The sequence below is a fragment of the Macaca thibetana genome, chromosome 16 (genome assembly GCF_024542745.1).
Source record: "Macaca thibetana thibetana isolate TM-01 chromosome 16, ASM2454274v1, whole genome shotgun sequence".
Taxonomy (NCBI): domain Eukaryota; kingdom Metazoa; phylum Chordata; class Mammalia; order Primates; family Cercopithecidae; genus Macaca; species Macaca thibetana.
Window position 1 is genome coordinate 4,795,328 of NC_065593.1, and position 15,950 is coordinate 4,811,277.

The 15,950-nt window shown below is 39.4% G+C and overlaps 3 protein-coding genes across 5 annotated transcripts in view; 2 read left to right on the plus strand and 1 right to left on the minus strand.

Moving 5' to 3' along the window:
• The window catches only part of PIGL (phosphatidylinositol glycan anchor biosynthesis class L), a 679,575-nt gene that overhangs the window by 344,502 nt on the left and 319,123 nt on the right, over positions 1-15,950 (plus strand). The window lies entirely within an intron of this gene.
• Positions 1-15,950, minus strand: part of ZSWIM7 (zinc finger SWIM-type containing 7) — a 145,411-nt gene that overhangs the window by 28,174 nt on the left and 101,287 nt on the right. The window lies entirely within an intron of this gene.
• The window catches only part of TTC19 (tetratricopeptide repeat domain 19), a 30,331-nt gene that overhangs the window by 5,815 nt on the left and 8,566 nt on the right, over positions 1-15,950 (plus strand). For both annotated transcript variants that reach the window (XM_050763446.1, XM_050763445.1), the window contains exon 7: positions 781-875. In XM_050763446.1, coding sequence (XP_050619403.1) covers positions 781-875 — 95 coding nt within the window. The remainder of the gene's footprint in view (positions 1-780; positions 876-15,950) is intronic.

Consider the following 15,950-nt stretch of genomic DNA (forward strand, 5'->3'; position numbering starts at 1 on the left):
AAGAAACTTTTATCAGAGACCTACAGCTTGAAATAAATATAAAATGACTAAAGCTCCTGAGAAGCTGTATGAGGTCAACAGTTGGAATCCTCACTGCAGGGTGGCCTGAACCTCTGTTCAGGGTAGTATTAGTTTGAACAGAGGTAAGACTTTCGCACATGGAGAAACTGATTCACTGGAGACCATCTGTTAGTGGGAGATGATGAAGACCGCTGGCTATGTCAGTTATTAAAATTAGGGCAGCATTCCTAGCTTTTTGTGTCTTAAGTTATATTAAATGGATGACTTTTAACTACTTTGAGAAATGGCAGATTTGACACTCCTTAGACTTTAAACAAAGTTCCCTCTTCCCATTTTACACTTCCTTTACTGATAATGTTTAAACTGAGCTGCAAAAATGAAGATAAAAAAGGAATTTATGAAAAGGTAAATGGGCCGGGTGTGGTGGCTCACGCCTGTAATCCCACCACTTTGGGAGGCCGAGGCAGGTGGATCACCTAAGGTCAGGAGTTCGAGACCAGCCTGACTGACCAACATGGAGAAACTCTGTCTTTACTAAAAATAGAAAAATTAGCTGGGCATGGTGGCAGACACCTGGAATCCTAGCTACTTGAGAGCTGAGGCCGGAGAATCGCTTGAACCCGGGAGGTGGAGGTTGCTCTGAGCCGAGGTCGCGCCATTGCACTCCAGCCTGGGCAACAAGAGCGAAACTGCATCTCAACGGCAAAAAAAAAAAAAAGAAGAAAAGGTAAATGGCTGATTATTGATTTTGCTTTACAGACAGGAATTTGCTATTGCTGGCTATGAATTCTGCATTTCAACTCTAGAGGAAAAAATTGAAAGAGAAAAGGAATTAGCAGAAGACATTATGTCAGGTAGGAAACCCATTATCTGGGCATCACTTTTCTCCACAAAAGGCTTTACTTTACACTTTGAGAAATGGAAAGAGATCTAAATTGGGAAGAGGGAAAGTTACCTATCTTTAAGGTATCAGCAGAAGTTTTGGAGTAAGATGTTTTGTTTAAAATATTTGCTGTTTTGGTGGTTTTTTTTTTTTTACCCCCTTGGTGACATGTTCATAATTTATCTGTTAACTTTTAGTTACATATAACTTATGGAAAATCGGGGAGCAGAAGAAGAAGGTCTTTCTTTATTATCTCTTAGTTCAGCTACCAATCAAAATGCTTATTACATTTTAGCCCTAGATATGCAGCAAATTAAGAAAGAAGAGAAAAAAAGCTCATGTTTTTGCAATTCATCCTCACTCATTCTAGAGACTAGGAATAGAACTGGATGAGCAGGAAGTTCTCTAGCTCTCCACCATTTTGGGTTTCTTAATTTGGGTTGAGGTATTGAGAATTTTCAGATTTGTCATTTATTCAATACCTACTCTATACCAAGAGCTATCAAGATGGTAGGGATACAGCAGTCAACTCTTCTGTACCTAATTGTCTTCTAACTCTCTCTTGAACAGACAGTAGTCCCCTATTATCCATGGGGAATATGTTCCAAGACCCCCAGCAGATGCCTGAAAAGAATTCTAATACACTGTGCTTTTTTCTTATACATATGTACCTATGATAAAGTTTAATTTATAAGTTAGGCACAGTAAGAGATTAACAACAACTTATAGAACAATTATAACTATATACTGTTAACAGTATCACAGACAGAAGATTCATTCTTATTGTAGATCTTATCAACCTCAGCATACAGTTTTGTTTTTTTTCTTATTGAGAACTTTCACCTTTTCATTAAAAGGAAGCACTTTATGACTTCTCTTTGTCATATCCAAATTGCCAGTATCACTACTCTTACACTTTGGGGCCATTATGTAAAATATGGATTGCTTGAGCACAAGTACTGCAACACTGTGGGTTGATCTGATAACTGAGACTGCTGCTAAGTGATTGAGGCCAGGTGCCGTATACAACTTGGGTACACTGGACAAAGAGGTGATTCACGTCCTGGGCAGGATGGAGTGTGACAGGGCAAGATTTCATCATGCTACCCAGAATGGCATGCAATTTAAAAACTTATGGATTATTTCTGGAATTTTTCATTTAATATTTTTCAGACCATGGTTGACTGCAGATAACTGAAACCCCAGAAAACTGTGGATTAGGAGGGATCACTGTACACCAATTTTTTTGTTTTCATCACTCCACTGAAGCTACCTTTATCAAAGTCACCAAATCCAATGGTTACTTGTCAATCCTTAATTTACTCATCAGCAGCTTTAACTTAGGGGGTCACTGTCTCCTACTGAAAATACTTTCACTTGGCTTCTGGGATGCCTCAGTGGTCTCTCCAGTGAGGTGAACAGACTTCCCTACCTCTTAATGTTGGCAGGCTTTAGGGCTGTTTTCAGTCCTATTCTCTTTTCTCTCTGCCCCCACACCTAGGAGATATCTTTTAGTTCCATACTTTTAAATATTACATTTACACCTTCAGCCCCAACTTGCCCCTAAATGGCAGGCTTATGATTATGATTGCCTACCCGACATCTTGACTTGAAGTCTAATGGTCATCTCATACTTCCCATGTCCAAAATAGATCTTTTCAGTTTTGCCGCTCACAACTTGTTTCTTCACCAGTCAGCCCCAGATTTGTAAATGGCACACTACTCATTTAGTTGCTTTGGCCAAGAACCTAAGAATTGTCCGTGATTTCTTCCTCATTCCTCGGATCTAATCCATCAGCAAGTTATATTGGATCAGCCATCAAAATATATCCATACTGACCACATCTCATCCCATTACCCTACTGCTTTGGTCCAGGCCATCACTGTTTCAAGACCTCAGTACCTTTGTATCACCTTTAGAATAAATTTAGAATCCCTGCGTGGACCTGTAAGGCGCTTATGACCTGGGCCCACCCACCTCTTCCACGCCATCTGCTGCTCTCCCCTCGCTTGTTCCAGTCTCACCACACTGGTCTTATTCTGGCACATTCCAAGTTCAGTGCCGCCTCAAGGCCACTTTGCTTGATATTCCCTCTACCTAGACTGTTCTCTCTTACCTTTTCCTGGCCAACTCCCGTACTTCACTCAGGTCTCTGCTCAAATAGCACTTCCTCAGAGTCCTCTCCTCACTAAAATTATCATCTCTTCCCACCTTACTATTGCTCTACTCCTCCTTCCTTTATTTTTCTTCATCACACTTGAAAGTAGAGGTGTGTGTGTTGTGTGCTTGTGTTTGTTTCTCCACTAAAAGTATGTTTTTTTTTAAAAATTTTTAGTCTTTGTCTTCCTTATCAAAGAAGGATAGAGACTTCATCCTTTATGCTCACTGCTAAATCCTCGGTGCCTAGAACAGTGCCTGGCACATAATAGAGGCTCAATAATTACTGAATGAAAGAACAAAAGACCCAAGAAAGACCAACAAGTAAATGCAGTTTCAGTGCAGTGTGGAAGTGCTTTGAGGAAATCCACAAGAGGTGTAAAAACAAGTCTAGCTGTCAAGTAAGTCACTTCTGAACTATTTACACCTTTGCTATCTTTCTATGGTTTCTTAGGAGTGTAAAGCTGTATTCCTGACTCAAAAAGTAATTCCAGTAAACACTGAAGAAAACTGAGAAAAGCACTAAGAAGTAAAGATCATCTATAATCATACTACTAAGAAAAAGCTACTGTTTTTCCTACGGCTTTTCAGGTTACATTTTAAGACATAAATTTGGGATGATACTGTATATCCCACTTTGTAACCTGAGTTTTAAAAATTTAGTAACATATTGTGAAAACACTTTTTTTTTTTTCCCAGGCAAAGGAATTCTTGTTGGATAGAGCAAACTAATCTCTATTATAAATATTATTTTTACATTTTACTAGGTGTGCCGTATAGAAAATGTGTTACATGATTCTTCATCTTATTTTTTCTAGAAAAGAAATAAATTCCTACTTATTCAGTTTTGCACAAAGCAAATCCATTATCAAATTTATGTGCTTTTTATTGACACAACTATCTCTATCCCAGGAGAGCATTACTTAATTACGTAAAATTACATTACTTACATAAAACCTTGCTCTAGGGTAATTATTTTGTTACCTATGTTGTAAATATATATATACTTACTGAGGAAATGCCCATAAAAAATTAAGTGAAAACTTTGGTTACAAAACAGTATAGTTAGTATGTAGACTAATGATAGGAATGGAACAAAGGCTTAATGATAGATATCAAAATATAGGCAGTGATTCTCTTTGGTTGGTAGGTTTATAGGGAATTTATATTTTATTTGTGTTTCTCTGAGTATTCTATAATTTTGCACAAATTTCTATTTTTCTTTTTAATTTCCAATGTTATCTATTAGTATAAAAAGTCAAATAATATTAATAGTACAAAGCTTAATTTAAGAGAGCATTTTCTTGCTACCTCACCCCACCCCATCTATTTTTTTTATTGTTTTGTTTTATTTTATTTTTTTGAGATGGAGTCTCGCTCTTTCACCAGGAGTGCAATGGTGCAATCTCGGCTCACTGCAACCACTGCCTCCCGAGTTCAAGTGATTCTCATGTCTCGGCCTCCCGAGTAGCTGGGACTACAGGCGCCCGCCACCACGCCCGGCTATTTTTGTATTTTTAGTAGAGACGGGGTTTCACCGTGTTAGCCAGTGATCTCCTGACCTCGTGATCCGCCCGCCTCGGCCTCCCAAAGTGCTGGGATTACAGGCATGAGCCACAGCGCCCGGCCCCTGTTTTCAGCTCTTAAACCAGCTTCCTCTGGTATTTACCTTCACATTTCTCAGTAATATAAATTGCTATTTCCTAATTCATTATTTTCAGAATCTGTTGATTTATGGGAAAGTGAATATTTAGTGCAATTTCTGCTTGTGTCTATATTATGAGTGTATGAATAGTGTTAGCTGCTGAGCCAAGTAACATGATTACACAATTACATTTCCTTTTGTGTACATTTTGCTTCCTCTGAAGTTAACTAGGTTTTTTTGTGGCTCCGTTTGTTATGTATATGTCAGATTCTTCACTTTTATATATTATTTGCTTTCTTCAATTCATAAGCTTTCTCAGTGTTCTAGAGTTCATGTTGGCTCACTTTTCATTGGCATGGCTGGCCATAGGCATTCAGTCTTCATCTTCCTTTTTTGTTTGTTTTCGTTGAGATGGGGTCTCACTCTGTCGCCCAGGCTGGAGTGCAGTGGCTCGATTTTGGCTCACTGCAAGCTCCGCCTCCTGGGTTTAAGCAATTCTCATGCCTCTGCCTCCTGAGTAGCTGGGATTACAGGCGTGAGCTACCACGCCTGGCTAATTTTGTATTTTTAGTAGAGATGGGGTTTCACCATGTTGGCTGGCCTGGTCTGGAACTCCTGACTTCAGGCGATCCGCCCGCCTCAGCCTCCCAAAGTGTTGGGATTACAGGCGTGAGCCACCACGCCCAGCCATGTTATATCTTTTTCATCCTGTAACTTTCATTTTAGTGGTATTTGGGGAAGGAGTGGAGAGGAATGTATGTGTTCAGTTCAGAATAGTAAATCTGTTATTGGGCATCAAGATGGTGTCCAAACCTGTTTTTTTAAAGTGGCTTCTTAGCACTGAGATTTCCAAGTCAAGAGTAGCACATTTTAAGGTTGTCGATGACTATTGCCAAATTGCCATTGAAAGGACTGTGTTAATTTACATTTCTTGGTCTGGCTATTTATGTGCTTTGTGACTTTAGTCAAATTACTTAATCCCTGTGTGCTTTTTCTTCAGTATGGGATTAAGAGTAATATGCATAGGACCTTTAGGAAGGTGGAATGAGTTAATACATAAAAAGTACTTAGAATAATACATTGTAGCTGCTCAAAAAGAGTTTGTTAGTGGTTTTTATTATTGTGATAAGGCTATGTCCTCCTTCCCAAAACTCATTAATTTTTATAATCTTTGTTAGCTTGATGATATGGCCTTGATGCATTATCTAGCATTTCTCTGATAAACAGTGAGGTTTATCTTTTTTTTCTCACCATGTCTTAGGGTGCTGAGAGGTTTATCTTTCATTGGAGCTTTATTGTAAAAACATTAATCCTTTGTCTCTTGGGTTTTCCTCCTGATTTGTGTTTATAGAGTGGTTTTTTTTTTCTAATAAAAAGGGAATGTGAAATTAACATTTGTATAAAGAATTATGAGAATTGGCCAGGCACAGTGGCTCATGCCTGTAATCCCAGCACTTTGGGAGGCCAAGGTGGGAGGATCACTTGAGGTCAGGTATTCAAGACCAGCCCTGGCAATGTGGCAAAACCCCATGTTTACAAAAATTATCTGGGCGTGGTGTTGCACACCTGTAGTCCCAGCTACTCGGGAGGCTGAGGTGAGAATCTCTTGAGCCTGGGAGGTGGAGGTTGCAGTGAGCTGAGGTCCCACCACTGTGCTCCAGCCTGGGTGACAGAGCAAGACCTTGTCTTGGGGCGGGGGTGGGTGGGCGTAGGCAGAAGATGATTGTGAGTATAGACAAGGGACCCAGCATTACCAGTACCTTTGGAGCTCTTCCTACCTGAGATAATACTCTCCTTAATCTTGTCACTATCATTCAATGGCGCGATCTCGGCTCACCGCAACCTCCACCTCCCAGGTTCAAGTGATTCTCCTGCCTCAGCCTCCCGAGTAGCTGGGACTACAGGCATGTGCCACCACGCCCGGCTAATTTTGTATTTTTAGTAGAGGTGGGGTTTCTCCATGTTGGTCAGGCTGGTCTCAAACTGCCGACCTCAGGTGATCTGTCTGCCTCAGCCTCCCAAAGTGCTGGGATTACAGGTATGAGCCACCATGCCTGGCCCATTTGCTTTTCTTTAGTTTTACTCTGTGTCCCTTAAGAAGGTGTCATTTAATTTTTGCATATTGCTTTTAAAAATTTAAATAGGCTGGGTGCAGTGACTCATGCCTGTAATCCCAACACTTTGGGAGGCCAAGGTGGGAGGATCGCTTGAGTCCAGGAGTTTGAGACCAGACTGGGCAACATGGTGAGATCCTGTCTCTTCAAAAAATAAAAAAATTGCCTGGGCACGGTGGCACATGCCTGTGGTCCCAGCTACTTAGCAGACTGAGGCAGGAGGATAACTTGAGCCCAAGAGGTTGAGGCTGCAGTGAGCTATCATAGTGCCACTGTCCTTTAGCGCAGGCAGTAGAGAGAGACCCTGTCTCAAAACAAATTAAAATTATATAAATGAATCGTAATATGTATTCATTTTAGGGCATTTTTATTACTTGCACGAGTAATCTTTTCAGAATTAGATCAGAATTCATTTCTAATTTCCTTTGCTTTTATTCGTCTTTAATACATACTGAGTAGCTGTTCTGTGCCAGGTATTCTAGGATTTGAATAGCAGCAAGTAAGGTAAAAGTCCCTGCTCTTCTGGAGCTTAATGCTTAGAAGTATTTTTCAAGCTTTGAAATCGTATGCATCCTCATTTATCTTTCCTGATAATTTTCTATTTTTCTCCTTGTATTTCTAAACATTTTTAATTTAACTTTTTAGTATATCTGGAATTTATTTTGGTGTGAAGCTGGTGACTGTTTTCTTACAGATAGTAATCAATCTATATGTGCTAATTAGTATATACTTGGGTTTCTTTTGGGGTTTTCCATTCTGATGTATTTATCTGATGAGTTTTATAACAGTATACATTGTTTGAATTATATATTTAGTTATATGGTAGGACAGTTGACACATGCTTCCTTTGCAGAATTCCTTCCCACATTTCACTGTTTTCACATGAATTTTAGAATCATTTTTTCAAGTTCCTAAAGTGCCTTGAAACTGAATTATCAGATTTGCATTATATTTACAAATTAGTCTGAGGAGATTGCCATCTGAATAAGTTAGCATATCTTTGACTGCAAAGAGCAGAAATTTCAGCTAAATTAAGTTTAACAGTAAGGACATTTATGTCAAGTAACTGGCAGTTCAGTGACAGGGAGCAGGCTGTTGAGTTAGTTGATAATGTGATTCATTAAAATCGTGACGGAACAGGCTCTTTCCATCCTCACTCATGTATTTTTTTCCCATGCTCCCCTGGTGGTTGAAACGTGAAACTAGCAATTCCCAGGAATCTCATCCAGAAATGACAGTGTCCAGAGGAAAAGGAGACTTCTTTGATGTTTCTCATAGGATCAAGGTAATCTTTCCTAGAAGTCTCCAAGTAGATTTATCCTTACTTCTTATTGGTTAGAATTGGGTTACATGCCATTTCTAACCCAGTCCTTGGGAAGAAAAATGGATTATCATGATTGGCTAAAACTCATCAGTATCTTTTCCTGAGGATGTGAGTCATGTGAGAAAAGAACGGATACTGGGACAAACCAGCTGCTCTGCTAGCAAAGGAAAATATTTGTAATAGTGAGCCGTCTCACTGAGGAACATTCTATAGCTCCTGCTTATATTATAGTTTTCTTCATATAAATGGCAGCTATTTATTAAATTTGATTCTAACTGACTCCTTGACTGCACTCTTTGCTTTTCAGTTGATATTCACGCTAATTCCAGATTTATAATCATACATTCCAGAAATGATGGTACAGGTGGAGCATCCCCCAAAACTGAAGCTTTCTGAGTGCCAACATGATGTACAAAGAAAGTACTCATTGGAGCATTTGGATTTGGGTTTTTGGTTTTGGGATGCTGGCAGTATCCAAAGCAAATATTCCAAACTCAAAAAATCTGAAATTTGAAACACTTTTGGTCCTAAACATTTCAGATAAGGAATACTCAAGCTGTAATTGTTTCCTTCCAGAGAGTTATACTACTGTCTCCTTTCCCCACCCTTTATAAAATTAGTTCATTGGCGTACCATCAAGAAATAGTAGTAATAGGCAACTTAGTCTTATATCCAATTTGGTACCAAACTATGTGACTAGATTTATTACTATTATATATCTAGAGCAGACCAGGCTTGCTTGTAGGTTAATTGCTTAGTACCTGTGTAGTGCTGGATAATATTTAATGCTGATATGTAACTTTTGTGTTTCTTATGAGATCCACAGTAAATTTCTTATTGTATTGTTTGTACTATTGTATTTGTATTATTTGTTATTGCAGGATTGTATTAATGTGATAAAATGAATTGGGATGCTTTATTTTCTATTCTGAAATAAGTGTATGATATTGCATTGGAATGGTCTGTTCCTTGAAAGTTGTAGAGTCTATCATGCCAGATGGACCAGAACTCCTGAGTTAATTCTCTGACAGATTTTTTCTTCCTTCTTGATTACTCATGTATTTCTTCCATTTTCTTAATTTCAATATAGGACAGTGCTAATACATGATAAGCATTAATATCTATTGAATAAATGAACGTATGGGTGAACAAATTTTATAACTTACTAATTTCCAGAAGAAACTTTAAGGAATTATATTTTTAAAGCATATTTTACACTACTCTTAACATATCTGATATCATCTTCCTTTTCTAGTTCCTAATTTTATGGATTTCTTTTTAAATTAGTAAAAAGATGTTTCCCATTGATTCTTTCCTCCTCCTTTCCTTGAAACTTTTTATTTTTACATTTTAAATAAAACATTTCTAGAAAGTTATTTTTGATGACGTAATATTTGGTTTCATGAGTGCTTAAAGTCTGGAGCCTGAGTTCAGATTCTGGTTCTACCACTTACTAGCAGTGGACAAGTTATTTAACTTCTCTATTCTCAGCTTCCCTTATCAATAAAATGAAAATAATAATAGAACTTACCTCGTAAGAGTTATGAGAATGAAATGCTCCAGGACTATGACCGGTACTCATTAGGCACTGTTATATAAGAGTGTGTGGAATGTGATATATTTACTAATCTTATTTATTATATGATTTGGCACCTATATTTTACTACGCTCAATTTATGAAGGACCTTCCTGGCTATTGTATTTATAGTTTCTCCTTGGTTTTTGTTAATTTTGTTGATTCATTCAAAAAGCCATCTTCTGGTTTCATTAATTTTATTGTTTTTCTATTTTCTATTTCACTTATTTCTTCTCTGTCTTTATTGCATCTCTCCTGTTTGCTTTGGGTTTATTTTGTTCCCTTTTTTCTGGTCTCTCAGGCAGGAGATGAGGTTACTGATTTAAGGTTTTGCTTCTAACATAATTGCCATTTATAACTATAAGCTTTAGCTGCATCTCATTAATTTTGGTAAGGTATATTTTCATGTGTCTCAAGTATTTTCCAATTTTTTTTTGGATTTCTTCTTTGACCCTTTGGATATTTAGGAGTATATAGATTAATTTCCACATATAGTGAATTTCTCAAATTTTCTTCTGTTGAATCCAGTTTCATTCCATTGTGTTCAGAGAACAACTGTGCATGATTTTATTTATTGAGACTTGTTGTATGGCCTCACATATGGCTTATCCTGGAGAATGTTGCATGTGCATTTGAGAAGTATGTGTATTCTGTTGAATGGAGTTTTCTATGAATGTCTGTTAGGTCTAGTTGGTTTATAGTGTTATTCAAGTCTTTTGTGTCCTTACTGATTTTGTCAAGTTGTTCTAATTTTTTTTTTTTTTCTTTGAGACGGAGTCTTGCTCTGTCACTCAGGCTGGAGTGCGGTGGCGCAATCTCGGCTCACTGCAACTTCCACCTCCCGGGTTCAAGCGATTCTCGTGCCTCAGCCTCCCGAGTAGCGGGAGTACAGGCATGTGCCATTGGATACGGCTAATTTTTGTATTTTTAGTTGAGATCAGGTTTCACCATGTTGTCCAGGCTGGTCTCGAACTCCTGACCTCAGGTGGTCCACCTGCCTTAGCCTCCGAGTGCTGGGATTACAGGCATGAGCCACCATGCCTGGCTGATAACTTTTTAAAAATCTTCTTTCTTTATACATGTTTCTGTGCTGTTTAGACAGTCTCAGATATATATATATCTATCTTTGTTATGAATTGTCCCTTCATCAGGAAAATGATTCCTTTTTCCCTATTTAAGGTATTTGTTACAAATTCTAGTTTTATATTATCTACTATATCTTAACCCTTAAATTTTTCTGAGTCATTTTTCAGTGTATCTTTTGTAGAAAGCTATGGTTGGATTTTTTTTTTAAACCTGAGTATCACTGTCTTCTGATACAGAATCTGAAAACCTTTTAAAAATTAGTATTGAGGCTGGATGCAGTGGCTCACACCTGTAATCACAGCACTTTGGGAGGCTGAGGCAGGTGCATTACCTGAGGTCAGGAGTTCAAGACCAGCCTGGCCAACATAGTGAAACCCCGTCTCTACTAAAAATACAAAATATTAGCTGGGTGTGGTGGTGGGCACCTATAATTTCAGCTACTCGGGAGGCTGAGGCAGGAGAATCACATGAACCTGGGAGGTGGAGGTTGCAGTGAGCCGAGATCGCGCCATCGCACTCCAGCCTGGTTAAGAAGAGTGAAATTCCGTCTCAAACAAACAAAACAAAACAAAAAACAAATTGGTATTGAAAGGGATAATTGGTCTAATTATTGCATTTTTGTTAATTCCTTTGTTTTCAGTTCCTTTTATAGGAATTTTTCCCTCACTGACCTATATTTGTATTTTGTAGGGAAGGTATATGTATATATGATTTTCAGTTCTATAAGGAGTAACCTAAACATTTCTTAAAGACATAGTTGACTCAGAGGAAAAAAAATTGTTTTCAGTTTCTTCTCTAAAATGAGATGAGTACATTTTAACATTATCCTACCTTTCCCTTTTCCTCACTTGTTTTTTCTCTGTGATCTGGAATTTTAGACTTAGTGGAATTTATTGCAGAGGAGAATTCTGAAGCCTGCATATTTGCCTTGTTTTTTAAGTAGTCTATTTTCTCCTGCTCAGATGCTTTGCTGGACTCAGAAGTTACATCAGCATAAGGTTAGGGAGTTGTCTGTTTGTGAAGCTTGTTTAATCCCTGGTGAACCTTCATTTTTAGCATCCAGTTCTCTGGAGCTTCTGTAGTCTATCCTGGCTCAATGCTTCTGTCCCACATGCTCTGGCCTTTTACTCTGCCTTTTTTTTTTTTTTTTTTGAGACGGAGTCTCGCTCTGTCGCCCAGGCTGTAGTGCAGTGGCCGGATCTCAGCTCACTGCAAGCTCCGCCTCCCGAGTTACGTCATTCTCCTGCCTCAGCCTCCCGAGTAGCTGGGACTACAGGCGCCCGCCACCACGCCCGGCTAGTTTTTTGTATTTTTTTAGTAGAGACGGGGTTTCACCGTGTTAGCCAGGATGGTCTCGATCTCCTGACCTCATGATCCGCCCGTCTTGGCCTCCCAAAGTGCTGGGATTACAGGCTTGAGCCACCGCGCCCGGCCGCCTTTTACTCTGGAATGTCCTTTACCTGTATGTTGACCTCTGTCTTCTCTATCCTTCACATTATCCCCTCTTCCATCAGTTTTCTCATCTATATTTTGGGAGTTTCTTCAGTTGATATTCCACATGACCGATTTATGATTAAGGAAAGTCAGTTCTGTGCTTTTCTTCTGATTTGTTTTTTGTTTTTTGAGATAGGGTCTCACTGTGTCGCCCAGGCTGGAGTGCAGTGGTGCAGTCATGGCACACTGCAGCCTCAACCTCCCAGGCTCACCTGATCCTCCTACCTCAGCCTCCCAAGTAGCTGAGACTGCATGCGCATGCCACCATGCCTGGCTAATTTCTGGATTTTTCGTAGAGGCAGAGTTTCACCATCTTGCCCAGGCTGGTCTTGAACTTCTGAGTTAAAGCAGTCTGCTTGCCCTGACCTCCCCAAATGCTGGCATTATGGGCATGAGGCATCACGCCTGGCTGCGCTCTGATGTATTTTTTTAAAATAGATTTCAAACAAAAGTAAAGTTTTCAGGACTTACCAAATATCTGTATACTTTCAGCCTTGGCCAAATTTCAATGTTTTACCATATTTGCTTTAGTTTTTTTTTTTTTTTTTTTTTTTGATATTTAAACCCCTGTATACCCCTCCCTGCCTAGGGGTAGCTGCTATCCTCAATTTGGTTTTGTTTGCCTACTTATTGCACTTGTATATATCAATAAACAATATATTGCTGGGTACAGTGGCTCACACCTGTAATCCCAGCCCTTTGGGAGGCCAAGACAGGTGGATCATCTGAGGTCAGGAGTTCGAGACCAGCCTGGCCAACATGGCGGAACCTTGTCTCTACTAAAAATACAAAAATTAGCCCAGCATGGTGGCGGGCGCCTGTATTCCCCCCTACTCGGGAGGCTGAGGCAGGAGAATTGCTTGAACCTGAGAGGCAGAGGTTACAGTGAGCTGAGATCGCGCCACTGCACTCCAGCCTGGGTGACAGAGTGAAGACTCCGTCTCCAAAACAAACAATATGCCATAGGGCTAATATGTTTTTAAACTTAATATGAATGGTATCATACTGTACAATTGTTTTTGTAGTTTGCTTTTGTCACTCAATATTATGTTAATGAGATTTATTGGGCTGATATTTAAAGCAGTTTTCTTAGCACAGAGGCCCTGTTTGCTTGCCAAACTGCATGTCTGCTGGGTTGCATCTGTCTTTAAAGAGTGACTTCCTCTAATTAATCTGCTGGGGTGAGGGGTAAGGTGAATCTTTTTTCTGTTCTCACAAGTGTAGACACAAGCTAAAGGTGGCCCTGTGTGATTCCCTCACTACAACCATGGTATAGTAGTCCATTGTAGAAATATACCAGTTCTTTTTTTTTTTTTAATACTTTAAATCATAGGACAGACGTGCACAACGTGCAGGTTTGTTACATATGTCAGTAAGTGCCTTGTTGGTGTGCTGCACCCATTAACTCGTCATTTACATTAGGTGTATCTCCTATTGCTATCCCTCCCTCCTCCCCTCACCCCACGACAGGCCCCGGTGTATGATGTTCCCCTTCCTGTGTCCAAGTGTTCTCATTGTTCAATTCCCACCTATGAGTGAGAACATGCGATGTTTGGTTTTTTGTACTTGCCATAGTTTGCTCAGAATGATGGTTTCCAGCTTCATCCATGTCCCTACAAAAGACATGAACTCATCCTTTTTTATTGCTTCATAGTATTCCATGGTGTATATGTGCCACATTTTCTTAATCTAGTCTGTCATTGATGGACATTTGGGTTGGTTCCAAGTCTTTGCTATTGTGAATAGTGCTGCAGTAAACATACGTGTGCATGTGTCTTTATAGCAGCATGATTTATAATCCTTTGGGTATATACCCAGTAATGGGATGGCTGGGTCAAATGGTATTTCTACTTCTAGATCCTTGAGGAATCGCCACACTGTCTTCCACAATGGTTGAGCTAGTTTATAGTCCCACCAGCAGTGTAAAAGTATTCGTATTTCTCCACATTCTCTCCAGCACCTGTTGTTTTGTGACTTTTTAATGATCGCCATTCTAACTCGTGTGAGATGGTATCTCATTGTGGTTTTGATTTGCATTTCTCTGATGGCCAGTGATGATGAGCATTTTTTCATGTGTCTGTTGGCTGCATAAATGTCTTCTTTTGAGAAGTGTCTGTTCATATCCTTCGCCCACTTTTTGATGGGGTTATTTGTTTTTTTCTTGTAAATTTGTTTGAATTCTTTGTAGATTCTGGATATTCGCCCTTTGTCAGATGAGTAGATTGCAAAAATTTTCTCCCATTCTGTAGGTTGCCTGTTCACTCTGATGGTAGTTTCTTTTGCTGTGCAGAAGCTCTTTAGTTTAATGAGATCCCATTTGTCAATTTTGGCTTTTGTTGCCATTGCTTTTGGTCTCAGCCCCAAACCTCCTTAAGCTGATAAGCAACTTCAGCAAAGTCTCAGGATACAAAATCAATGTGCAAAAATCACAAGCATTCTTATACACCAATAACAGACAGAGAGCCAAATCATGAGTGAACTCCCATTCACAATTGCTTCAAAGAGAATAAAATACCTAGGAATCCAACTTACAAGGGATGTGAAGGACCTCTTCAAGGAGAACTACAAATCACTTGCTCAACGAAATAAAAGAGGACACAAACAAATGGAAGAACATTCCATGCTCATGGATAGGAAGAATCAATATTGTGGAAATAGCCATACTGCCCAAGGTAATTTAGATTCAATGCCCATCGCCATCAAGCTACCAATGACTTTCTTCACAGAATTGGAACCGAAAAAAGAGCCCGCATTGCCAAGACAATCCTAAGCAAAAAGAACAAAGCTGGAGGCATCACGCTACCTGACTTCAAACTGTACTACAAGGCTACAGTAACCAAAACAGCATAGTACTGGTACAAAAACAGAGATATAGACCAATGGAACAGAACAGAAACCTCAGAAATAATACTACACATCTATAACCATCTGATCTTTGACAAACCTGACAAAAACAAGAAATGGCGAAAGGATTCCCTATTTAATAAATGGTGCTGGAAAACTGGCTAGCCATATGTAGAAAGCTGAAACTGGATCCCTTCCTTACACCTTATACAAAAATTAATTCAAGATGGATTTAAGACTTAAATGTTAGACCTAAAACCATAAAAACCCTAGAAGAAAACCTAGGCACTACCATTCAGGACATAGGCATGGGCAAGGACTTCATGTCTAAAACACCAAAATATACCCCACAGTTCTATTGATGGACCTGTTGGGTCATTCTATATGTTTTGCTATTAAAAGTCATACTTCACTGAACATTCTTGGACCTGCATCTTTGTACACACCTGCAAGATAGTCCCTGGAATATGTACATAAAAGTGGAGTTGCCGGGGTGCATATACCAAATTGCTTATCAGGCTGGGTGTAGTGTAATCCCAGCACTTTGGGATGCTGAGATGGGCAGATCACTTGAGGTCAGGAGTTGGAGACCAGCCTGGCCAATAAGGTGAAACTCCATCTCTACTTAAAAAAAAAAAAGCCAGGCGTGGTGGTGGCCACCTGTAATCCCAACTACTTGGAAGGCTGAGGTACAAGAATCGCTTAAACCCGGGAAGGTAGAGGTTGTAATAAGCTGAGATCATGCCACTGCACTCCAGCCTGGGCAACAGAGCAAGACTCTGTCTCAAAAACAACAAAAACCAAA